General features: G+C 41.6%; 1 protein-coding gene across 1 annotated transcript; it reads right to left on the bottom strand.

Moving 5' to 3' along the window:
• On the bottom strand, nucleotides 1–27,107 carry LOC137298360 (thrombospondin-type laminin G domain and EAR repeat-containing protein-like). The gene is made up of 9 exons (XM_067830581.1): nucleotides 27,052–27,107; nucleotides 19,795–19,896; nucleotides 7,121–7,650; nucleotides 4,645–4,891; nucleotides 3,927–4,159; nucleotides 3,353–3,539; nucleotides 2,504–2,733; nucleotides 1,892–2,079; nucleotides 1–1,452 (listed from the first exon to the last, which is right to left on the bottom strand). The coding sequence occupies exons 2-9, from the start codon at nucleotides 19,892–19,894 to the stop codon at nucleotides 1,194–1,196; spliced, it is 1,974 nt and encodes a 657-aa protein (XP_067686682.1). The 5' UTR covers nucleotides 19,895–19,896; nucleotides 27,052–27,107; the 3' UTR covers nucleotides 1–1,193.

The following is a 27,107-nucleotide window of genomic DNA, read 5'->3' as shown; positions in this document are numbered from 1 at the left end:
GACGAATCACATAATTTTCTTTATTTCCTTCACTACACGGTACATTCAGACAATCAACAACAATCTAAGGGCAGATACGCAGGTGTTATGAATAACAGTCAGTTGTTCTGCGGAAATGTATGACCTGTGGACATGACAAACGACACGAGAGACACGTCTAAGATTAACACTGATCGGCACTTGACACTACATCGGCCATATATACTTAATTTACCAGTATATAGGGACAACAATATATAGGAACAACACAAACATATATAAAAAATGTAAACGTCACGATAACATGGTGTATAACATGATTATCAGCACTAGGTTCAAGAAGATATATATTAAATAGATAACATGCCAATATATATCACATCATATCATATACGTGTTAATTCCCCGTGGGAGTGTGTATTGCCTTGTTCAATCACAAACCTCATCCTTCATGGCGGGAGGTTAATGTGTACGTTTCAACAAATAAAAATCAGTCGGTTGAAGTCGATGTAAGCTGATGTAGCACACAGTTGATGCAGCACATGATTGGTGCAGTTCACAGTCGATGCAGCACATGATTGGTGCAGTTCACAGTCGATGAAGCACATGCGAGTTACTGCGCACAATTGATGCAGTGCTTAACAGTTGACACGGCAGTGCAGGTTAATGCATCAGTGGTTGGTGCAGCGTACAGTTGATGTAGCACATGGATGATGCAGCGTACAGATTATGTAGCACATGGTTGATGCAGCGTACAGTTGATGTAGCACATATTTGATGCAGCAGTGTAAGTTAATGCAGCACAAAACTGATGCAGCACAAATTGTGGTAGTAGTGCACAGTTGGTGCAACACACAGTATATTATTATTTATACATGCAGATAATGATGCGAGTACTGGAAATGTTGGTGCATTAAACACTTTATATGATGAACGGTTCATGTAATAAACACTTTATATGATGAACGGTTCATGTAATAAACACTTTATATGATGAACGGGTCATGTAATAAACACTTTATATGATAATCATTTTATGTGATAAACAGTGACCAGGGAATGCAAGAAGTCGCTGACTGCTGAAACGGATGCAAGTGCATGCTGTTATCCGCCAATCAACTGGGGCATGATCCATTCATAATTTGATGCGTCCCGCTAGTGAAACGTGGAACACTTTTTGGTATTCTGACACTCCTACCCGTGAATATCTGTGCCTACGTGAACTTGACCTTTACGACCTGTGAGGTAGATTCCTTTGCATTTGCGTAAATGAGATAGATGTCCTCCTCAACAGTGAATGTCTCCCAGTCGGCCGACGGCAGCGTCTTGAGCGAGTGTATGGGGACGAACATGTCCAGCCCCTGCCATCTGTATACCACGCTTGCCAACTCGTCCCCCTCGCCTCCGTTCTGGGCGTTGGACACCACCAAGTAGTGATCACCCCCAATACGGACATACTCCCAGTCTATTGCACTGAAACATAAAAAAAACAGTGTGACTTTCACAAGCACCCGTATGTGTAGTTAGCACGAGGCAGGACATATAGACACACACCTGTATGCCGGGACTATCGCATGACAGGACATATAGACACACACCTGTATGTTGGAACTATCGCATGACAGGACATATAGACACAAACCTGTGTGTTGGGACTATAGCACGAGACAGGACATATAGACACACACCTGTATGTTGGGACTATCGCATGACAGGCCGTATAGACATACACCTGCATGTTGAGACTATCGCAAGACAGGACATATAGACACACACCTGCATGTTGGGACTATCGCACGAGACAGGACATATAGACACAAACCTGTATGTTGGGACTATAGCACGAGACAGGACATATAGACACACACCTGTATGTTGGGACTATCGCAAGACAGGACATATAGACACACACCTGTATGTTGGGACAGTCTGGAACTTCTCAAACACTCTCTTCTTCTTGTTGAGTCTGTAGATGGTGGAGTTGGTGTAGTAGGTGTCTACGTCTTTGTAGTTCTGTGGGCCGTAGTTGTAGGCGTTGGCTACCGCCAGGAAGTGGTCACCATGGATACTGAAGAACTCCCAATCGGTGGCACCGTTAGTCTGTGAAGCAAAGACATGGGAGTAATGGAAATTAAATGAAAATCCTTGTTTACCGAATGCTGTATTACATTGAATAGGTCTCTGAAGATTCAATCTTTGAAGGCGTTGATGATAACTTTCTCAGTCGTCATTGACCCTTTTGAACAAATAGGTCTGGTTGAAGCGACATAAAATAACCATCTAATGATTGAAGCCTGGCCACATGCAACACAACCCAGCATCACCCACAGCAAGATACAATCCCATCGCAACCCAGTCCTATCAAATACTACCAAAAGCTACCAAGCACTATCAAGTACCACCAAAAGCTACCAAGCACTACCAAGTACTACCAAAAGCTACCATGTGCTACCAGTAAAACCAGGTACTACCCAGCACTACCTGTTACTACCCAGTACCATCAAGAACTACCGAGTGCCTCTACCTCCATTGTCTGGAACTGAACGAAGCGGTCGTTTTGCCAAAAATAAATGACCGAGTCGATGAGGGTGGTAAGGCCGTTGAAGGCGTTGGCAATGGCGATAAAGTGGAAATCGTTGATAACGAAGTGTGTCCAGTCATAGGCTCCGACCGTCATGATTGACTGAAACTCCGTGAAGTTGCGATGGTTGAAGTCCCACTTGTAGATGACAGAATCCACCATGGTGTTGTCGCCTGTAATGAAGCGAAGGATGTTACTGACTAAATAAAGACGTACTATATGACAGGTCTGTAACGCTCTGTCTGGGCCTGATAATTCAGCGATCAGCATCATGAACAATCAGACAAATAAATGGAAGATGGTGACGGGCATCAATTACAGACACTTGTATTAAACAACGTCGAATACAATATTCCATCTCGACCCAACCTTCGCACGCATGTCATGTAACCAAACATTACCAAGAGTTGCGGGTGGCCGAGTGGGTAAACGTGTTCATGTGTTACGCCTAAACAAAGGTTTGATTTTCTTCACCAACGAAACCAACTGCAAAATCAGTTTTGTGCCACTTCATCCAACAACTGCGTAGATCAATGTTCATGCAGTTGATCACTGGATTGCCTGGTCCAGATTAGATTATTTAGAAACCACAGCCATAGATGCGGCGTAAAACTAAACCCACTCACTCACACTACTTCAGGAATATAGGACATTAGGAATAACCTGGGCTATATAGGATATCAAATCCAAATAACGCGAGTACAGTAATTAGATGCCTTTATCTTCACGCTTTTGGAATTATGACAGAAAGTAAACATCGTATTAGATATTCCTCCTGGCATTTCCACCAACCTTGAGCGTGGTTAGCGACGGCGAGGTAGTGTTGGCCGTCAATCTTGAAGTATTCAAAGTCACGTGCCGTCCACGTAACAAATGTTTGATATGGCTTGAACTTTTTCCTCTTCTTATGCCACCTGTAGACGGTTGAGTTGGAAGCCTGGTCGGGGGAAGTGCCGTAGTTGGCCACTGCAAGGAAAAACTGAAAATCAAATAAATATGCCTGGCACTGGATTGTCGTAGTAGATCATGAAGATGTCGACGTTTTGAGTCGTTCCTCACGCAGGAAACAATGGCTTTGAATTAGGCAAACATAAGAGGTAAAATTGCTTATTAATGGATTGCCAGGTGATAATTCGACTAACTTTATAAACAGTTCCACAACTGAAATCTTCTTTGCTCTGAAATTGTTGATCATGGGATGAGCCCAGCTATTCTTTGAACAATTTATACGACGCTGTAAAAGTATGTGTTAAATATTTATGAAGTCAAACTGAGAGTGGCGGTAATAGTAGAGTCTATAACTATAATAGTCTCCTCCATCCAGAAAAACAAGATTTGGAAACAAGCATGAGTTGTCTGCCCTTACTTGATTCTTGATTGTAAAGTGGCACCAACTCTGAGCAGCCTCCGTCTCAAGCTTTTGGTAGAATGTGAACTGATTCTCCCCCCACTTGAACAACGCGGAATCTCCCTTCCCAGCCTGCCCGGCGAACACGGCGAACAGCCCTTCCCCCGGCAACGTAAACACCTCTACGTCAATTGAGGCGGCTGGCGTCTTCACGTCGTGGTAGGCTTCAACGTAATCCAACTGCTTCTTACCTGTCAGCACCATACATGTGTCATGGTAATCATACGGCACAAATCAGGTGTCACGGTAATCGTACAGCACCATACAGGTGTCACGGTAATCGTACAGTACAGCACCATACAGGTGTCACGGTAATCGTACAGCACCATACAGGTGTCACGGTAATCGTACAGCACCATACAGGTGTTATTTTAATCATACAGCATCATGTAGGTGCCGTTGTCCTTGCAGCATTGTACTTTGCTCTAGTTCATTAACTGTTTGGTGAATATTATGAATTACAGTTCAACTATGAAATACCGCAAATCAAAATAAGTACAAACCGATTCTGTTACGACGGATGCTAATTTCTTACTGAACCTTTTGTGGAAAAGAGATAATAACTTTCTAGCGAAACCTGTTAGCTCAGTCGTTGTTGATACCTTTCAGAAACTTAAGCTTATTATGTGATGTTTAAATGTACACACTGTTGCACACGCCATGCTAATAGCCTTACCCGTCTGGATGTGCACCTCCTTCCAGATTCCATTGACACAGACCTTGACCTTGTCGGAGTATACATCGAAAGCGAGGTTGCCAACGTCAGTCCACGAGCACTCAACCCTCTGCGGCCAGAAAGGCGACTGTTCGTATGCGTGTGGGAACGTCGTCAGTGTGTTGTCCATCCGGCGCTGTCGTCTAGGGGGACAGACCTTGGCAACGGCGTCAGCCCCGGGGATGAGGATCAGGTCTTTGAGAAAGCCCTGGAGGCGAGATGAAACGTGCACATTATCATGCATGTACAACGCTTTTAGAACCACCCTTTGTTAGTGCACCCTTTGTTAGTCCTTCGCAATAAATGTGCGTACACACAACTGTCATTTAATTAAGGACTTCCTTCGCTACGTTTTTACATGAAGACAAACTTGGGATATTTAACCTCTCACACATCAACATATCTGTTAGAAAATAACGCTTGCTACTATACAAGACTGTATCATCTTTCAAGTCAGTATCATCTGAGTCCAATAACGTTTATTTGATGTCACGCTAATCCAGAGACAGAAACACAATGCAATTTTGAAATACTGCTCAGCCTGTGACAAACACAATCGGCGGCAGTAGGTGTTTTTCAGGTATGAAAATGCATTTTAAACTCTATATTTTTTATAGATTTTATCACTGCGATAGACAGGACCGAGCCAACACTTTTATTAACACCTCGTGATTCGCCGCGAGCAGCGTTATCCCTGATCTAAATCTGACGCTTTGTGAAATGTGACGATACAAGATGTTTTGTAAGACCGCGTCGTAACAAGGTACGCAATGTTCGAAAGCCGTGAAATTACAAGTTAGAGTGTTCACACAGGTCGTGCAGAAACACAGAGGAGTCGGCCCTCGGGCACTGACGTTTGTCAACCTGACTTGAAGTTACCATCGTGTCCACCTTCATCCCTATCGCTGCCTACAGGACAGAACTGAAGTATGTGCGTACCCCCATACAACTTTACTTTTTCTGTTCACCATACAGATAATCAGTGTCTATCCCATTAATCATACAGGTATCCCGCGTCTATTACTTTAATCATACATGTATCAAGTGTCCTTCCATTAATCATACCTGTATCCCGCGTCTATTACTTTAATCATACAGGTGTCAAGTGACCTTCCATTAATCATACAGGTATCCTGCGTCTATTCCGTTCACAATAAAATGATCTGCATCTATTATATTAATCATACAGGTATCCCGTTTCTATTCAGTTCACAATGCATATAATATGCTTCTATTTCATTTATCACACAGATATCTCTTGTCTGTTCTGTTCATATGCAGATAATCTGTCTCTACTCCTTAATCATACCTGTATCCCGTGTCTATTCAGTTCACAATACAGATCATCTGTGTCTACTCCTTAATCATACCTGTATCCCGTGTCTATTCTGTTCACAATACAGATCATCTGTTTCTGTTCCATTAATCATACAGGTATCTATGTTTATTCAGTTCACAATACAGATAACCTGTGTCTATTTTATTAATCATACATGTATCCTGTGTCTATTCTGTTCATATACAGACTGCCTGCGTCCATCCTGTTCACAGTACAGATGTTTTGATCCTATTCTGTTCATCATAGACACATAACTTCTGTCTGTTGTATCAGTCACGCAGACCGCCTGTGCCTATTCCAACAATCATGAAAATAGACTAGTTCTATTCTGTTCATCATGTAGATAGTCTGCATTCTCCCAACGTATATAAAAGTGCGTGCGATACGTCAAGATACGGTGCTCTCAATCGTTACACACTCCGTTAGTATGTGTAATACGTCAGGATACAGTGCTGTCATGCGTTACACACTCCAATAGTACATGTAATACGTCAAGATACGGTGCTGTCATTCGCTAACACTCAATTGGTACGTGTAGCGCGTCAAGATACGGTGCTGTCCCTCGTTAACACTCCATAGTATGTGTAGTACGTCACGATACAGTGCTGTCATTCGTTACACACTCCATTAGTACGTGTAATACGTCAAGATACGGTGCTCTCAATCGTTACAGACACTCCGTTAGTATGTGTAATACGTCAGGATACGATGCTGTCATGCGTTACACACTCCATTAGTACGTGTAATACGTCAAGATACAGTGCTGTCATTCGTTACAGACACTCCATTAATAAGTGTAGTACGTCAGGATTAGATGTTCTAATTCGTTACAGACGCTTCATTAGTACGTGTAATACGTCAAGGTACGGTGCTCTCATACACTCCATTAGTACGTGTCATACGTGAAGGTACGGTGCTCTCATTCGTTACAGACGCTTCATTAGTACGTGTAGTACGTCAAGGTACATAGTTAACGCGCATCATCACAAAAACTCGCATGACAATGTGAACACACATAGTTCTTCTCAGCGTTGTTAATTGTTTATTTACAAAGCAAACAACCAGTAACATAGTTATGGAATAGCTGCGTGTCCTTACTTGAAACATTGTCCTCTTTCGTTCACATCCACCGATAATGAAGGAGGTATTTTTCGTTGGTAGGAATTCTGGGAACGCCCGGCGCGCTTGTCTTTGACGCCGATTCCTGCAATCCGTTGTCATGACAACAGAATCACCCGCCATGCTGAATCCAAGTGTGTGCCATTTATCGTCGGAGAATATATCCGTTTTGAAACGAAATGTTTTATCATCATACTGAAACACTATTGCAACTTTTGTTAATTTCACGGATATAATAATCTTGTTTCTTCTGTCGTCCACCAGGGAAAACAAACATTCCTGTCTCTTCAGCCTATCTGTATGTTTCAGGACGATGAAGATTGAGAACTCCTCAGGGAAATATTCACATCTTTTGAAAATTTGGTTGGCTTTGAATTCCAGACGATTAGCCTCTGGTGAGAACTGGAATGCATGGGCGTGAGTGCTCGCGACATATACCACACTGACACCTGGGGGGATGTGGTCAAGTGTTGGAACCGCTTCTTTCAGTAGATCCAAGGGCACCAAGTCTGAAACGGAAAGAGAAAAAGGTGGACCCAAAAGCATGTCTACCGTTTAGATTTCCTAGGTAAACGTTCAGATAGTACAACGTCTTAGAAACAAGTTACTGCCAGCGCTAGCAGCTCGTGGGTTCGAATCTTGGTCTTTCCGCACCATGCAATTGAGTAGGGATTTCACCATATTGTAAATGTCTTCGGCAGTCGTCAGTTAACGCATTCTCACGTTACAAATGCCTCACTGAGATACACCGTCAGTGACAACACACAGAGTTCAACAACCTCACTCTCACACAGTATGGACTGTATAATAATTATCTCTGCAACGTCGCTATATAAGGAAACAATTAAAAGTTGTAATACACATCACTTCCTCACTCACACACGAAAGCGTTAAGATCATGGTATTTTTTAGCAATAAGTGCAAAACAAGGGCTTGTTCCAGTAAACTACTTCAACGTTCAGGCTAACCGGCAGTGCGAGCAACGTTTATCTAATTCCCCGCAATCCCAGTTATGTCTACATACTAAATACAAATCAACAATATCAATCTCGCACTTATTTTTGAACCAAACGGAGAACAATAAACTCTCACACATGGTATGAGTTGCACTGACAACATCTAAGCTGGAAGTGAACACAAATCAGCGGAGCTTAGTACGGCTTTAAGTGAAAGAAGACATTGCATAATGTTTCCATACTGACGATAATCATACAGGTTCATTCAGGTTTAAAGAAATCAAATGTTTTATCAATCGGACTCCAACATGACCTGTAAGCTTGGATCATCAACACTCGTTTACTGACGTCTTCAGGAGCTCGTACGTAACTGAGAAGAGAAGTGACTCAACACAATAGTCGTGTATTGACGGACAGTCGCGTCGCCAAGTCTCCACACAGCGTTACAAAAATCCTCGTTGGGATCTGACGGTAACCTTTGTCAGTCCCAGCCCATCAAAGAACAAACTTCAAGGAATCTCAGCGTTGCAAGTCGCTTTATGTGATCACAGATTGCCGCTATTGGCTTCCAAGATATTAATCTCAGCACACTACGGATAGAACCACGGCTTACACTTAGATGTAAACGTCTTAAGTGGGTAATATATTGCAAGTCAAAGGATCTGTTATTATCAACGTCTGGGAAATTGGATGAATAGAATTTCTGACAAATACGCGAATTTGATATACTAGGTATTTGGCATAATCTCAAGCAGATGAGCCGTAATCTTGGCTATTGTTTACAGTCTTGGGACATTATCATGTGATAAACTGTTTTGAATAGAGATGGGATATTAATGTATCAGGAGATAAACTGCTCTTAACAGAGATGTGATATTAATACATCAAGTGATAAACTGCTTTCAATAGAGATGGGATATTAATGTATCAGGAGATAAACTGCTTTTAATAGAGATGGGATATTAATGTATCGTGAGATAAACTGCTTTTAACAGAGATGTGATATTAATGTATCAGGAGATAAACTGCTTTTAATAGAGATAGGATATTAATGTATCGTGAGATAAACTGCTTTCAACAGAGACGTGATATTAATGTATCAGGAGATAAACTGCTTTTAATAGAGATAGGATATTAATGTATCGTGAGATAAACTGCTTTTAACACAGATTGGATTGACAAAGTGAGGACTATAAAGCAAGGTATTGATGTATATGGTACAGTGATTACCTTTAAAGCAAGACAGTGATGTATATGGTAAAGTGAATTCTATAAAGCAAGACAGTGATGTATGTGGTAAAGTGATTACCTATAAAGCAAGGCATCGATGTATATGGTAAAGTGATTACCTTTAAAGCAAGACAGTGATGTATATGGTAAAGTGAATTCTGTAAAGCAAGACAGTGATGTATGTGGTAAAGTGATTACCTTTAAAGCAAGGCATCGATGTATATGGTAAAGTGAATTCTGTAAAGCAAGACTGTGATGTATATGGTAAAGTGATTACCTTTAAAGCAAGACAGTGATGTATATGGTAAAGTGATTACCTTTAAAGCAAGGCATCGATGTATATGGTAAAGTGATTACCTTTAAAACAAGACAGTGATGTATGTGGTAAAGTGATTACCTTTAAAGCAAGGCATCGATGTATATGGCAAAGTGATTACCTTTAAAGCAAGGCATCGATGTATATGGTAAAGTGATTACCTTTAAAGCAAGACAGTGATGTATATGGTAAAGTGGTTACCTTTAAAGCAAGACAGTGATGTATATGGTAAAGTGATTACCTTTAAAGCAAGGCATCGATGTATATGGTAAAGTGATTACCTTTAAAGCAAGACAGTGATGTATGTGGTAAAGTGATTACCTATAAAGCAAGGCATCGATGTATATGGTAAAGTGATTACCTTTAAAGCAAGACAGTGATGTATATGGTAAAGTGAATTCTGTAAAGCAAGACAGTGATGTATGTGGTAAAGTGATTACCTATAAAGCAAGGCATCGATGTATATGGTAAAGTGATTACCTTTAAAACAAGACAGTGATGTATGTGGTAAAGTGATTACCTTTAAAGCAAGGCATCGATGTATATGGTAAAGTGAATTCTGTAAAGCAAGACAGTGATGTATGTGGTAAAGTGAATTCTGTAAAGCAAGACAGTGATGTATATGGTAAAGTGAATTCTGTAAAGCAAGACATCGATGTATATGGTAAAGTGAATTCTGTAAAGCAAGACAGTGATGTATGTGGTAAAGTGAATTCTGTAAAGCAAGACAGTGATGTATATGGTAAAGTGAAGAACTGGAAGTCACGAGAACAGCTTTTTAACGGCATTTACATGTCCCCGTGGTAACGCCAAGGAATCACTATGGCCCACATATCAATACACCCCTGCCGTAAGCTCCAGTGGTTGCCATGTGGACGTCATGCACGACTACCCTCACCTGAGGTACGGCAGTTGGTTTTCAAAGACAGCCCGAGTGTCGTTTTGAATGATAAGTTCCGTACGAACCTGGCCTAAAGTCACTTAACCAGCGGAATAAAACACAACCGCTGATAGAGACGATCCATCTGTTCGCATTATGTGTTCAACAAAGCAGAAATACAAGATATGGCTTCACTGAATATTCGGCTGCATTTAATGGGTTGCTTAAAACGAAACACGCTTCATTTAATACTGTAACGAACTCAGGCGCTATGTTGTAATAGCGCGCATGATAAAGACTGATTAGCCGTGAAAAATGAAGTTTTCAAATAATTTAAAGTACTACCGAAATTTGCGTTGCGGTTGAGTGCTTTCTATTTCCATTACGTTTTGTGTAACACAGCTACTAGAGAGGAGATCCCCAGCGGAACAGATATCTTCCTGGGCTGTCCACGTTGACAAAACGTTCAGGAATGACATTGGGAAGAAACTGTAATAAATGACAATCGCAGTGAAGTGGCGCAGAAAGGTTAACCGGTGCGAGGGGAACACACTCACTGACCCGCGTCACATCAACAGGAGACTGTTTTGGAGACTGGTAAAACTCATCGAAAACGTCTATATTGTCTTAAATGCATGCATGTTCACCCATCTGCGTATGCAGACAGACACCTGGATTCCATACCGGATGGGCGCCGGCACCGAGCCTTGACAGACCTGACAACTATTAGATATATGTTATCGGGCACAGTGTGACGTCATCGTACATCACCAGTCCGAGGCTATTCCCACAGGGAATCGAAACAGAACAACCCGTTTAAACCGAGCACACCACCCACTGGACTTAAACGCCACTGAATCTAATCTGTAGGTTTCACCACAGATTCCGTGGAAACATTATACATACATACAAGCACCTGTAAATATCGTGTTATGTTGTGCATGGTCTTTTAATTAGTTTTTTAACGCCGCTCTCAGCAATGTTCCTGCTACATGGCGGCGGTCTGTAAATAACCGAGTCTGGGTCAGTCTAGTGATCAACAGTATGACCATCGTTCTACGCATTTGACATACGAAGACGTGTCAATCATGTCAGCGAGCCTGACTACCCGATCTCGTTAGTAGCCTCCTACGACAAGCATGGGCTACTGAAGATCATTTCTAACTTCACGCGTTTTTGTACATGGAAGCTGATGACAAGTAACATGTGTATATCGCGTTGAACCATCAGAAACATTTGTTGTATCATCCTCGCCACAATCCGGAGAGCGGAGAGCGTTTAGTTGAACTCGAGGTCTTCAGGGACGACCGAGAATAAAACTGGGACGAGACAGAGTAAGTTCGGTTTGATACAGGACTTAGCACGGACTTCACAGGAAATCGCTTCCACTGAGTTAAATTTGGGACTAAGCATTATTTTGTGCTTTAGAAACCTTGGACAATCGCAGGGTTAAAATCCCATAAGCTGTTTATTAGACTACACTACAGGATCATAAAACGTCACCAAACATTAACGTAGATCCTATTTACTATAGACAAAATGAGGGGTTGCCTGATGTATGCTTTGGGGAATTATTGAAATTTGTCTGTATCTCCTGGTAGAGGCTCATGGGAGAAGACTGTCACAGCCTCGGACAGTCACGCTATATCTGTGAATGTGAGCAGTTCATGGGAGAAGACTGTCACAGCCTCGGACAGTCACGCTATATCTGGGAATGTGAGCAGTTCATGGGAGAAGACTGTCACGGCCTCGGACAGTCACGCTATATATGGGAATGTGAGCAGTTCATGGGAGAAGAATGTCACAGCCTCGGACAATCACGCTATATCTGTGAATGTGAGCTGTTAATGGGAGAAGACTGTCACAGCCACGGACAATCACGCTATATCTGTGAATGTGAGCAGTTCATGGGAGAAGACTGTCACAGCCTCGGACAATCACGCTATATCTGGGAATGTGAGCAGTTCGTGGGAGAAGACTGTCACGGCCTCGGACAGTCACGCTATATATGTGCATGTGAGCAGTTCATGGGAGAAGAATGTCACAGCCTCGGACAATCACGCTATATCTGTGAATGTGAGCTGTTAATGGGAGAAGACTGTCACAGCCTCGGACAATCACGCTATATCTGTGAATGTGAGCAGTTCATGGGAGAAGACTGTCACAGCCTCGGACAATCACGCTATATCTGTAAATGTGAGTCTCTGCTTGCGATATCCTGTACACATAACACTGTGGTTTATCTACTACACCCGACTTTAACACGGTCCTCTCATTTACCCGGGACAGACTACTAACTCTTTGATGTCGCCGACAAAGCAATAATTACCCAGTGTCGACCGCGGCAGATGTGCACGTATTAGACCGTGTTATAAAGTCACACTTTATGAAAAAAAATGTAATCAACAAAATGCATTTCCCTGGATTAAATATCCTTGATGTAAACAATGAATCAAACGCATTTAAACGAAACAAAAACATACACGGAAAGCGCAATAAAGAGAAGAGACTTTGTTTGGTCTCACAATTTCGTTTTGGTTTGGTCCTATAACAAGAAACACACCAGTTTAATGAAGTGAAAAAAGGAGTATTTTACATACAGCCGATTGGCCTCCCCCTATTGATTCCCTAAGCTCTTCTTTGTACTGTTCAGTCTGGCGTATTTCTGCGCCACGAGCAGAACACCTCGCCCAATAAAAACAGCTACTAATTCATCAAACTCTCCGCCAATCGTCTAATTTCGCTGCTCACATCCGACTGTGCTGTGGTGGTCCGAGATATCAGCTGTGCATTGTCAGCCTGCATGTACAAACCCACACACAGAGAAACACGCATTTACCCTGCTCCAGGCTCTAAAGGAAGCCGTGTTTATTACAACTGCCGACTTTGATCAGAATAATATTTTCAAAAGTGATTTATTTATGTTATCGCTGTGATATTGATTTAATGCTGAGGACAAACAAATTGTTCAGATGTGGTGGGAACGGCGGGATGCTGTTGTGTTGATCTTATGGGGAAATACTAGAACCGTCTCCCAGTGATTCGTCTCAGCACCAAAACCAGAGTCATTCATTTGGTTGTATTCCTCTGAAGCGAACAGTAAATGTGACTTTGTACGTGTTCCCGGAAACATCTAATTACATATTCCAAAGGAAACCAAGTCGAGTAACAGTCGACAATCAAGTGTGTAAAAACTGACATCAACCTACATTAAAATGCACCAAGTACTGTTAATGCAAGTAGGCGTCTTCCGTGTTGTGTCCAACTGTATATATTTATTTAAGTCTTCAATTTCTTCCACTACTCTGACAATCTCACACATTTGTATCTTCAAATCCAAAATAATCCCTTAACATTTTTTCTGGGTTCGTGATAAAGGAATATGATCTCTTTATTGATTTTTGAAAAAATAAACGTATCTCGTTCATAAATAACCCGATTTACAAGCAAGTGAAAAAAGTCTACGTTTCACGAAAGTGTCAACTTCAAAATGCCACTGTGATGGAATGTAAATGAATAATAATGTGAAGAACACCAAATAAATAAACAAAGAAAGAAAGAAAGATAGAAAGAAAAGCATCGTCTTTTACCAGTATGCGCTGGCTTTGTTCAATCTGTCTTATATATTTAAAACGTTAATGTCTCGATAGAACCTTTAAAAAATGTGGGTATTTACTTTTCAAGTGAAAGCACCGTTTCTCCACACAACTAATGTGAGTATAAATCCAATCGTGGTGACGGACAGGCCATATCACAGATAGGTAAGACAAATATATTTCCACAACAAAGCCACAGGGAAGCCTTGATCAAACACAGCGTATATTGCATACTGACGAACACGTCTGAAGGTGTGGGAAACGCATCACAGAAAACAATTGGATACCTCCAGGAGAATATTTGGGGTGACTAGCGAACCTCGCGGTCCTGGCAACTGGTAGCGGAATGCTTTGTGGCGAGGGGGAGGATATTGATGCTAGGCCTTGGACAGGGGGTGGGATTAGCAAGAGAAAGCGCAGGTTACAGACTGGAAATTGTGTCGACCCACGACTAAGTAAAACTTAGGTTGACAACAGCAGAACCAATTTGTGTCGTGTGTTCATTGCCATTTTGTGACCCTGGTAAACACGAGGGGATCATGGTAAGAAGTTCACTGTGAAGGAGAAAAGACTTGGAAAAGTTTTGAATTTTCTGAAAGTTAAGGTCTTTGACCTTTGGGTAGAGGTCACCTTCTTGTTGAGGCCTTTGAATCTTTTCAAGTCGTGTTGTTGTGATGTCAGTCGTGCGGGGGGAGAGGATGTTGAGGTGGTGGTGGGGTTTATGACTAATAGTTGGAAACCTGGACCCAATTGCAAGCATTAACAAGAGATTCAGTCATATACTTTTCGTGAGCGTCGAAATTCATCCGTCTTCATATGGTACCCAGGGAACGTGTACGTTTTGAGGATGTTGTCACAACGTTACGTTTACGTCCCCAGAACGTCAGGATATAACGTTCCATAACGTCCCCTGTGTGGATTCGAACTCACATCCTCAGAACGTTATTTCTACGTTGGTACGACCAAAATATAACGTCCCCGCGACGTTATAAGCGTAACCTTGTTAGCTTTTAAGTGTCATTAATTAACTTAAAAATCCCAGTAAGTGTCCACGTGAGCAGGTCCACCTTAGTATGAACACAACTCTCTCCAAAATAATTTTGTGCTATACCCCTCATTTTCCAACACAGTATGTTTATCTCGTAATTATCAAGTAATGATAATAACTCCAGGTGTTCCCGAAAAGGTGAGATACCTTTGGGAACCGTCACAAACACGCGCAATGACAAGTCCATTGTTCATCTAAAATATGCTCGGGAACGTCCTAGATAACTGGACAAATGATTCAAAGAGGGCAGTAAGTGGACCTTGGTCTTTTTGATATCTGTCACGGGAAGCCATGTCTTGTTTCAGACCGTGGTACAGTAACGTCTAGTCCTAGAATGAAGCTAGACGGAAGAACACTATTGGCCAATGGGAGACCACGGAATAATGAGCCTATGACGTCAGCTTGTGGTGGACGTACGTGCAAGGGGAGGCAACACTAACTCTTCACACATTCTTGTAGAATGTCATACCAATATGATTAAATACACAAATACTTCACCACACTGAACGTGCGATATCTAGAACTGAGGACACCTCCCTGGGAACTTTTGTGTTGTGTCACGCTTACTGAACAGGGGACGCCAGTTGTGGGTGTTGCGGCGCCCGGGTTTGAACCCGAGACACATGGGCTAAACAAAGCTAACTGTTTGTTGTCGGGGAAAATGTGTAAGCTGAGAAGTAAACCGAGATTTAGTTGTTGGTGGAATCTGTACTAGATGGAGCTGGAGTTCGAGTAGGGGTGTCTGTTACCCCCAGCCTACCCCCACCCTACCCCCACCCCAAACTGTCTTCGGTGTTATTGGTGTAATAAATGAAGGACCACCAAGAGTTGTCATGGACTGGAGTTCAACCACAACTATATTCAGTCAACACATTAACCCTTTACAGTACAAATTTAATTGTATTAATATTTTCATATGGGCGTTGTTTTATGGGTAGCCAGACACGGAGAGAGTTTCGGGAGTACTAATATATACCCTGATACAATGTATCGCAAAGTTAAATAGTTTGTTGAGTTTTAGTGGATCGTTTATTTACAAGCATCTTACCTAGGACGCCATTTTAAACGTGAAAAATACGAGTCGACATTTCTCAACATTCTTGTCAAACCTGACATTTTTCGTTTAGAATAGATTATAGCAGTCTATTGAAGACATGCCTTTGAAGTGTTGAACATTATCTGTGATCAAATTCGCCGACAACTATGCAGTCAAGTGTGTAATCTCGAAATTTAAGAAAAGAATGATAAATATATAATATTGAAAGCCCCTACTTTAGTAGAACAGACAGCAGCTGTCCTTGCATGTCCATGTATACAAACAGAAACTCGTCTAAATCACGATAACTATTCCCTTGACAAGAGTGTACGCCCATCTTCAAAGCTGCACTCGGTTTGTGTTTCCTCATTTTGAAGATATAACCATAGACCCGGACATTAACCGTCTTAAATGAATATAATGTTGAATATCATTCTGTATTTAACTCGTTGTTGAGTGTTTGCTTATTGGACATTCAGACACTTCACAAAACAACAGAGTATTGTCAGAGCCAATAACTTGGGACCAGCTATGATTTAGCTGACAATAAAGGGTGTATTTGATTGTAACTACAAGTGGAAGGCTCTCGGCTCAATCGTCTTAGCTAGTTAACTTACACGACAACAGAAATTTTCGCCTTCAGCATTGAGTGGCTTGTCAGTGCACACTGTCATTTTCAGACAAGGGTAAGATGCACCTCGTTAAAACGTCATTGTATAAACGCCTCATACTCAAACATTCTTATTCTGTGTGGGTCACACATGAGTAGCTGAACTGTGAGGACTTGTATTGCGTCCCTGTTATGCCGGTGTGCTGTGATCCTCAAGCCCACACAAACGCATTTGTAGCTCTAAATTACATGATTATCTTCAGAGCACAAAACTGCTCCATAAACTGCAACTGCAATTAGGGTTTTTTTACCAACATTTACTGCAAGGTGTAGGTAGAAAATCGACCATTGACCATTTCTAAGGAAATTCCGAGTTGCAAGCTATTTTCACAGCGTCCTGGCAGTCAATCATACACTGACATTTCTCGTGTTACACATTTTAATACAAATTCTGTCCTAAGCAATCCACAAACACAGACTGAGAAACAGCTATATCCGCTGGTAGAAAGCCGAGTACAGCCGAAATGAGTGACGGTATTGAACCTATAAAGGAATCTAGTGTGAAATCCCATAGCGCACATTCCGTCCAGGCAGTAGGGGCGCCTGTTTCACACTGACTGAGAACTGCAGAAGTTCTGCAAAACTCAATATAATGCTATTTAATAATATTAATAATATGAATATTGATAATATCTAACTTTATATTTCGACTTCCACGTTTATATAAACATACAAATACTCAACTGGTTTTGAGCGAACAACCATAAACTGTTCTCATATAAAATTAACTAAAATGGTCGAAAAAATGTTTTTATCAAAGACAAATTCAAAATGTGGATTTTCTCGAAAACGGTTGTGATGGTTAGTCCACTATTGCACCCGACTCTTCAATTACCGATATGTGGAGGTAACAGCGACCTTCGCAGTGGCTAAGACCGGTGTATGTCCCCACGTGTATTTACACCATTCTGCATGACTACTTCAGAGCCAAGTATACATACAGTCTTTTATACCATATATACTGACGGAAACAAATAAAGGAACAGATGGATGGGTATCTATTGCTATTTTCTTTTTTAGGTTTCTTCGCAAGCTTTGAGTTGCATCGTGAAAATCTATAGATAGAAACGGTATACATTCCTTAATCTCATTTCTTTATTTTAGATATATCGGCTGTGCAGTATCTTTAGGTATCACTGGTGTGAAAGAATTTCGCATTTTCTCAAATCAAGCTTATATATTAACAGGAACCCATTCCGAAACCACTGTTCTAAAAACCGAAAATGGATCCATCAGCGTTATAACGTCTTGAATCCAATTTGCTGCGACTGCCGAATTCTCGAAGCGGAGTCCCGCTTTAAGCCTTGTGTACGCGGTCATACTAGTATGGGTTCCACCAAGCTATGTTCCAGTGATTTCAGATATCTGATGAACGACAGGAAACAAAGCCTGGTCCAAAGCCTCAATAAACACGGAGATGGTATATTAATAATGTATGGTAATATGCCCCCTCTCTATCACACTCACATTTGTAGCCGATCATAAAAGGCGTGTTGTAAGATTATGAAGCAAGTCGCCAGTAGACAGGTTATATCTCTGAACGCCGACGTGAATAGCGGCCCTCGGTCAATATTGACAAAGAGTCCGGTTGATCTAAATTGTCAACTAAATTTGGTGCGGAGTCGGGTTCATTTAACTATTCAATTGACGAAGCATGCCTCTAGCACTACAAGCCCCATTGACACCTAGATATTAGGTTTATAATCTATCAACGGTGTATTATGACAGACCTCTACCCGAGAAGGAGATAATTAGTAATGTCAATAGCAGCAACATTGCTGACAGAAAGTGTCAACGTGCGGATCAAAAAGTGCGCCATGGTCTGGTAACAAAACTATAGGTGACAAACTTTGTTTAACGTCAGTAAACAGACTCCACTGTTCATTATCACAAACCTTAATTACTAATAGCTTTCTTTCGGGAATTGCCTTATTTTAGACTTGGTAGGGCATGCTTAAATATTACAGACATTTCTGCAAACTATCAAGCCGATCGCCAGGTCTTTTCCTATCATTTACAACGTGAAAGGTCAATAGGGCAACACGACGTTTAAATCATATCCATCCAATATCAAGCACTGACGTTACAGCTACGATCAAGATACACGCAGTTGTCATGAACAGAGAATGTGATGATCCCATATCCTCAATTTCACCAAAATCACATGTCACGGAAGACACTTTCATTGGCGTATTTACTTAAACAATTCAAGCTCTTTGTAAACCGGAGTCAAAAGGTCCACGTGGTCTTAGAATTGTTTTCATATTTCCCCGTTACACAAAGGCTTTTCCATATACTTATTACCTATCGGTGAGTAAACGTTGTATTAACTGGCGTGTTTATTCCGAGGGTATTATAAGAGATTTCATCTTCCGTTCTCCCATAATCCTAGATGACAAAAACATTCTTCGCTTAGTACAGCCTTGCATGCCTTGACTAACAACATGGTTGAGTGTACCATTGTTTTCACACGTTGAACGCCTGAAGGCTGCAAGATTGTGTTTAATCCCAGGGCTGTCACTGCGGCGGTGTAGCCCTTTTAGAAACACAGAAATCTCAAATCTAACCTCAATAACTGCACAGCTTGGCCGCTTAACAAATTGTCCGTTGTCTTGCATTTCAAAATTTATTGATACATTTAACTGGCGAGACAATGTGACAACGCGACAATTCCCCTTTCAAGGATTTCATACCCATGAGAGAAAAAGTGACGTTTATTGTCGGTAAAATAGCAGTCAAAACGTGTTCCCAGGATGTTTTAGACACGTGGTTGCAACACAGCAGAATATCAACAGTCCAACTATGGATATGGCTTTTGAGAATGGGGTGGGCCTCCAGTGGAATTAGTGCATCTCACCAGAACACGTTTTTGAATCCTAATCCCAACATTGTACTGTGTCACAATAACAATGGTAGCTTACCTGTGCACGGGACCGGAAGTCTGACGTCATCCGATGACGTCACCCAACACCATGTAGTCACGGCAACGAATAACGCCATCAAGTTTGGATAGGCCTCCATCCCTGTAACAAAAACGTCAGGTGTAAGAACATGGATGGAAACAACAGTCAGGCTCCTACCTCATAGTGAAGACCAACGACTGACAGACCTAACAAGTTTCCAGGGAACACCAGTCTGTTCCTGAGGGACATGCTAGATATCCTTACACTGACTGCAAGACGCAGCTTCAAGGTGGTGACATTCGGTAACGTGGTTGGTGTGTCTATCCATGAATCCCTTTGGCTTTGAGTACTATAAATATCACAGTATTGTCTGCTTGAGACTGGATTATTTACAGGAAATCGTACTGTAGGTGGAACATTGCTGAGTGCAAACAAACAAACAGGCATACAATCAAACAAACAAAACAAAACAAACAAACAAACAAACAGGCATACAAACACCTCGAAGGGTGTAATCAGTTAGCCGGCCAGGGTCTCAATAACCATTGACACTAGATGTGTTTTTAAGTGAGAATGTTCCTTCAGTCTGTCATCGTGCTTCGTGAAAAGACATAAGTCAACGTGCCTCACATTTTTCAACATCTTCATCACAGAGAATTTTCTACACTTTCAATCCGCAAAAGATTGCTGTATGTCCACAGTCCCTAATTATCAATGTTTACACCCATCTGTAAGTCGCAATCAGGCATGGTTGTAATTCAATTAAATTGCCATTTAACAACTCGTTTCTCATTTCTTAGGAGTGTGGGAATTTCAATTGAGTTGTTAGCTGAAATAAAGTTGTCAGTTGTGATTACTGTGATGATGCGCGTTCTGATCGCCATGTGTCATTAAAGTACTAAACGACTGGAAATCCGAGCCGAGTGCTATCTCAGGACAAAACCAAATCGGCGGTTACCAACCTGTCCCATTCTCTGTCCTGGCTAGGCAGGGGCCGCAGATGTACATAATAGGCGGGTAGTGAAATAACACAGTTGTCTCCCTTTCCGGGCAAGATTTACTTCTCGTACTGACTCACCGAGTACAGTCGAACTTTGGAGATCTCAAAATCAAGAACAAAACTTTAATAATTTTTTGATTATTCACCGGGTATTTGACGGATCGGCAGGTTCATGGCTGCATTGTTCTTCAGTGTTGGCAGAGACCGTTAACTCATTCCTATGATGAAACATAACCCAAAGGAGGTCAGTAAGAAGAGATGTCGTGTTTATGAAATCCCTTTTCATCAAACATTTTTTATTGATTTCGACAATTGGGTTGGGGAAATATGTGCGTGAACGCTGGGAAGAGATAACCTCGTTATGAGAGGTTGTTGTGAAAGTGTTTAATTCCCGTGGTGGAAGACTCGTTGCCAGTGGGGAGTTGGCTCCGTGTCTAACTGCTCCAGGGACGCTTCTGCCCAGACCAAGACGATGGTACACACACACACACACACACACAGGAGGTAGAACACTACACCTAATGTACAGCCCAAAAGACGTTTCAGAGCATACGAGGTTTGCCATGCATTATGGTTAATCTGTCATGGCCGGTTGGTACTGCAGCACATAGCCAGTAGAACGGGTGTGTTCTTTAACTTGACGTGGGTAGATGTACATGTGTACGCGTCAGTTACTGTTAATCTACAGAGACTGCTCCAAGCATACCGACACCTGCTACGTGTCTCACGCAGAAATTCACAGCATGTCTGAAATATGGTGGGCAACGTGTCTCGGGTATCAAGGACAACGTCTCTTAAGTGTGCTGGGCAACATCTGTCAAATGTGGTAGGCAACGTATCTCGGCTGTCAGGGACAAATGCACTGAACAACGTGACTGATACACTGCAATCACTTTCATCAATGATACATACGAGTTTCACCTATTCACACTATTTGTCCCTGGTATCATGTCAACGTATCACGGAACGTGGCGTAGCATATTAGAGCGACGTGTCTTGCGCAACACCGGTAACGTCGCTGACACACACCGGTAACGTTGCTCACACACATCAGTAACGTCGGTGACACACATCAGTAACGTCGGTGACACACACAAATACCAGTAATGTCGTTGACGTCCATGGTAACGTCATTAACACATACAGGTAGTCTGGAAACGTCACTCACACACACTGTAGCATCGTTCACACATACGTTACCACCGTTCACACATTGGTAACACTTTCCTACACGCGCACACATACCAGTAATGGCGTTGATGTACACGGTAACATCACTCATACACTCCGGTACTCACCCGCATCACCCACTCATCCACATGAGTAATGTCACGCACATACACCGATAACGTCACTCACACACACAGGTAACGTCACTCGCATACACTGATAACGTCACTCACACACACCGGCAAATACCAGTAATGTCGTTGACGTACATGGTAATGTCATTCTCTCTCTCTCTCTCTCTCTCTCCCTCTCTTTCTTTATCTATATATCTCTCTCTCACACACACACACAGAGGTAACGTCACTCAAACACCCCGGTAACGTCGCTCACACACACTGTTACACGCTCACACATACGTTACCGCCAATCACACATTGGTACCATTGTTCACACACGCACAAAAATACCAGTAATGGCGTTGATGTACACGGTAACATGACTCACACACTAAGGTAACGTCGTTCACATACATGGTAACGTCACAAACACATCAGTAACGTTGCTCAGACACACCGGTAATGGCGCTCGCACACACTGTAGCGTCTTTTACACACGCGGCACCGTCGTTCACACATTGGTAACATTGTTCAAACACATACCAGTAATGGCGTTGATGCACACGTTAACATCTCCCACACACGCCGGTCACACACACACACGCACACATGCGCGTACACACACACACACACACACACACACACACACAGAGAGAGAGAGAGGAAACGTTACCTCACACACATCATTAACATCGCTCACACACTGTAACGTCATTTCCACATCGGTAACGCCGTTCACACACACACACACACACACACACACACACACACACAGATTCCAGCAATGCCGTTGACGTTCACAACGTAACGTCGCTCACACACCGGTAATATCGCTCACACGACTGGTAACGTCGCTCAAACGCACCGGTAACGTCGCGCGCGCGCGCACGCACGCACACACACACACACAGGCACACACAAAACGGCACGTTGTTTTACATATAACTTGGTGGCAGATTGTTTCCGACTTACCCGGCAATGACCCCCATGTCAGCATGCACTGTTATATGCATGTGCACATATGCACACATGCAGGTTAACGTAGTCCTAAGATGTGTAACACGGTGTGTGGACGCCGGCAGGCGCTTTGCCGCCTTCACTGGCAGTCATGTCCAGGCTGTGGGAAGGGATTAATGCGGGTATTGACATACTATAGCCGAGGAGGGTATCCTCGGAGGATCCACCCGGAATGATACTCTCTGGGTGGGGTAGGTTAAACATGTGTACCTGCATCAGATCATGCACTTGCCACATTGTAGTGTTTCTGGGGTCGAGGGGACGTGTGCGGGATGTACTCTGACTGGGGCTGATGACGCCATCAAGAAACAAAGGGCTCTGTACCGAAGCTATCTGTGTATCCTACTATGTTCTGTGTCATACCATAGTATAGGCCTTGTACGAATTACATGACATTATCTCTGTACTGAGTTGCAAATGCAGACATCCCCATCATTGTCACATGTACATATTTTCTTGGTTCGTCGTAATAAATCCTCAATTTCATATTCTGTAACTCTTGACATATCAGATTTTCCCATGTCCCTCTTGATATTTTATTCCGTGTCTCTTTATATAACAAATTATCCCATCTCTGTTTTCATATTCCGTGTCTCTCTTCTTATATAATTATCTTGATATACCCAACACATATCCACAACCTCGCTATATCGCAGGTAAATTCTTCATACTGTACTGATGCATAACGACATTATATCTGTTAGTGTCGTCTCGGCTGTATTATTTCTCTATTCGAGTCTGTTGCTATTTCCCTTAACCCACCCCTCTCCTTACCGTTTACGTGCCTGTAGACGGAGACAGACATAGACACAGAATATGGAATTCAAAAACGGTCAGCCTCTCAAACAGTGCACCCAGTAAAACGAATTGCATAACCTAGATGAGATCCCTATTAAACCAACACCCTCGAGTATCCGGTTTTACCGGGCGAGGCTATTATCTACATCTCCAAATACCAATATCACAATACGAAAATACATAATTATCCAATCAAAAGTATCTACAGTTTATGACAAATCGACAAAAGTAAGTGCATATCGACGAGGGATTTACTTCTCACGGAACAAAGACTAAATATACTACCAGGGGCCTTTCGACCTTGGAAAAGACCCCACAAAGGGTAATAACATCTAAAATAAAATAACAATAAAATGCTGGACTGCATCCCCGGGGTGGGGTGAGCGGAGTAATTAGGAAGGTGACATGATGTGAGAGGTAGACTTGTATCCCTGGGACAGGGAACGAGATTTGTCAGTGTAAGTCCACGTCTCCAGGCCCCGTTGTTACCGTATCTTTATGTGGGAACCCCCAGGCCAGAGGCCACCTATGTCAGGTTGGAGAGATTGGCCAGATGAAAGCTAGTGCGATCGCTTCAAATATGGAGACAGTCGATACTGTGACAAATTCCGTTTTGATTCTCCGGTGTAGGGTTAATGTGCTTTCACGAAAAACTACCCGGGCTAGTTAATTTGTGATGTTTTATAGTCTTATATGGTTCCTTAACGAGGTGTGTTTCACAGCTGTTTCCGCACACAAAATGATACAAAATATTTACCTGTTTTATCTTTTGTCAGATTAAAATACGTCAAGTACACAGTTATGACACAAGTTATACACGGTTGCTTGTTATGAGTACATGATGCGCGTCTCTATGACAGGTGCAGGGTATGGTGTGTACGAAAACAGAATTTATACCTGACAAAAACACGTAAAATAGTTTTATCCTTTATTATTTCATATGACTGTATATTTAAGTTGAAATCAGTATTGATTATACAGAAAGACTATATGAGTGCCAGAAAATACGTAGATTATTTTCAGAACTGACAATATTAAAAATCATGACGTTATGAATGTGAAAATATTTGTGACAAAAACATTTCTACAATAATTTCATAACACAACCTTCTTAAAATTATTTTTAAGAAAACCCCTCTTGAAAAAATCCACTAGACCGTTTTAATCTAATGGTACATGAAAAACTCACATAACACAGTACTTTTCATGTAAATATTTTCAGAATTTAGGCAATTATCAGCAGTTTTGATCTAACTTTATATTATGAACTGGGCGATGTGAAATGCGCACCCAGTCTTTTTGTGTATGTATTTGAAAGTTTCTGAATAAATAAGACTGAAATGTGTGGACGCGGGGTTTTTTTTAGCTGTTTAAACAACCCTTTAATCCACCTGGGTTTCGTGCTATCAATTTATAAAATATTACAATTTTTGGAAATATTGTGCAAGTCCAAAAGAAATCTTAAATTACACTAGAACCCCTGTTTGTTAGATGCTCAAATAGGCGGGGAAATCTAAACGATAATATCACCATGACGATGGTGTATATTACGATGGTGAATACGTATCTCACTGTCATTGGTGCAGAAACAACAAGCAGTGGTGGGGCAATATTCTTTCATATTCCCTCAGTGCCAGATAATGGTGGTAATTAGTTCCACTAAAGAATTTTAAATATTTTGGGAATTACACGAGTAATGGAGTCAGTGTTTAGGAAGCGTTAGCTGACAATGTCTGAATTATTTACAAGCCCTATCTACTGCCGGGATGACACAACCCTCCCGACAGGTTAAAATTTCATATTTATGCGTCATGGTCTAACACAAAATGGAGTAATTACATCAAGGTTTGAATTTTTAGCTGAATGTGTTCAGGAACTGACAAAGGATGATCGTCATCCAATCATATATGCTTGACGAACCAGCGTCTCCAAACGTAGCTCACCTCGCCAGTGTAAGGATCAGCTGAACAAGTTCTGCGTTAATATTTTACAATTAACATTATGTTTTGATTATAAAAAAAAATAAATAGGTCTTTAGTTATTATGTTCTTTCAACGTGTTTGCAATTATGTTATGTCACTGTGGTTTACACAGGAAATACTGCAGTACTGCCTTAATAGCAAAGTATCAGTTTCAACTGAAATATGTTTTCTATAACCGCTCGCTGAGCGTTATGAAGGACTGCATGGACATAAAGAGATATGCCCGTAACTATATCAAAAGCGCCACTACATAAAGTACTCGCTGAATCATTAATTGCAAGTAATCTCCTACTTTTTCATTCATTAAAGGAAATTTTGGGATGGGGATATTTTATGAAACATAATGTAATGAAAACACTATTTCACATTGTTGTGAATCTGTCTCGATTCGTCATGTTGCATTGGTTTCCTTTTATACAGTAATTACTTTGTGAGGCACACTAAATCTGTAAGCTGTTACACCACAATACCACAATACCACAATACCACAACCCATCACCACCAACAGCACAACCCTGCCGGGTGTCCACTGCGGTGAAAATTTCTGCAAGAACCAAATCTACGCGCTAAAAAATAATGTTAACATACCCGAGGCAGGATATTTAAAGGTGCAAAACTGTGTCCAATATATATCTTAACACACTCTACGTACTAAACATACAACAGACACGTAACTGGTACATAAAGATAAAATAATAATAATAATAATATATATATATAGGCTGAAAGCTAATAACTTGATCAACAATATCCATTTTTACTGAGATTAAATTAATAACAGTTCTCACCTTGTAACCGTAAATATGTTGCAAACGAACCTGGCTATGCAGTTGTTATGAACATGTTATAAGCATTATGACATAGGAGGACTCTTCAGGCGCGGCTCACTTCAACTTATATGACGTGTAGATCACCTAGCAAACTCGCTCTCCATACATTAAACCTCCGAGCTTGTGTGCTAAATAGGTTCCGATCTCATGTCGCAGTAAACAGATAACTGTTGTATTTATCATGTACATTGGATAACAACGGAATTGCCCCTAGAACAAAGCATTCGCATAGATAACGAGGCAAATTGTAGAAATGTACAAATACTGAAGGCCTTTGTTATGTGGCAAGGCTATATCTGAATTATAACATCGCTAGGCTGAAAGCTAAACTTGGCGATATGTCACAGATTAATTGCGCTTACCTCGACCAGATTGGTGATCTCCTCCCCTCCGCTCGCTTGCTCCTCGTACAGTCGCT

Source organism: Haliotis asinina, chromosome 10, assembly GCF_037392515.1.
Source record: "Haliotis asinina isolate JCU_RB_2024 chromosome 10, JCU_Hal_asi_v2, whole genome shotgun sequence".
NCBI lineage: Eukaryota > Metazoa > Mollusca > Gastropoda > Lepetellida > Haliotidae > Haliotis > Haliotis asinina.
The sequence above is the reverse complement of the archived record's forward strand: the minus strand, read 5'-3'. Positions and strand labels throughout refer to the sequence as shown.

Coding starts and splice junctions, on each gene's coding strand:
- LOC137298360 (XM_067830581.1), bottom strand. CDS start 19,894: ATGGAGGCCTATCCAAACTTGATGGCGTTATTCGTTGCCGTGACTACA. Junction 7,651..19,794: donor ACTTCCGGTCCCGTGCACAG/GTAAGCTACCAT, acceptor TTTCCGTTTCAG/ACTTGGTGCCCTTGGATCTA. Junction 4,160..4,644: donor GGAGGTGCACATCCAGACGG/GTAAGGCTATTA, acceptor TGGTGCTGACAG/GTAAGAAGCAGTTGGATTAC.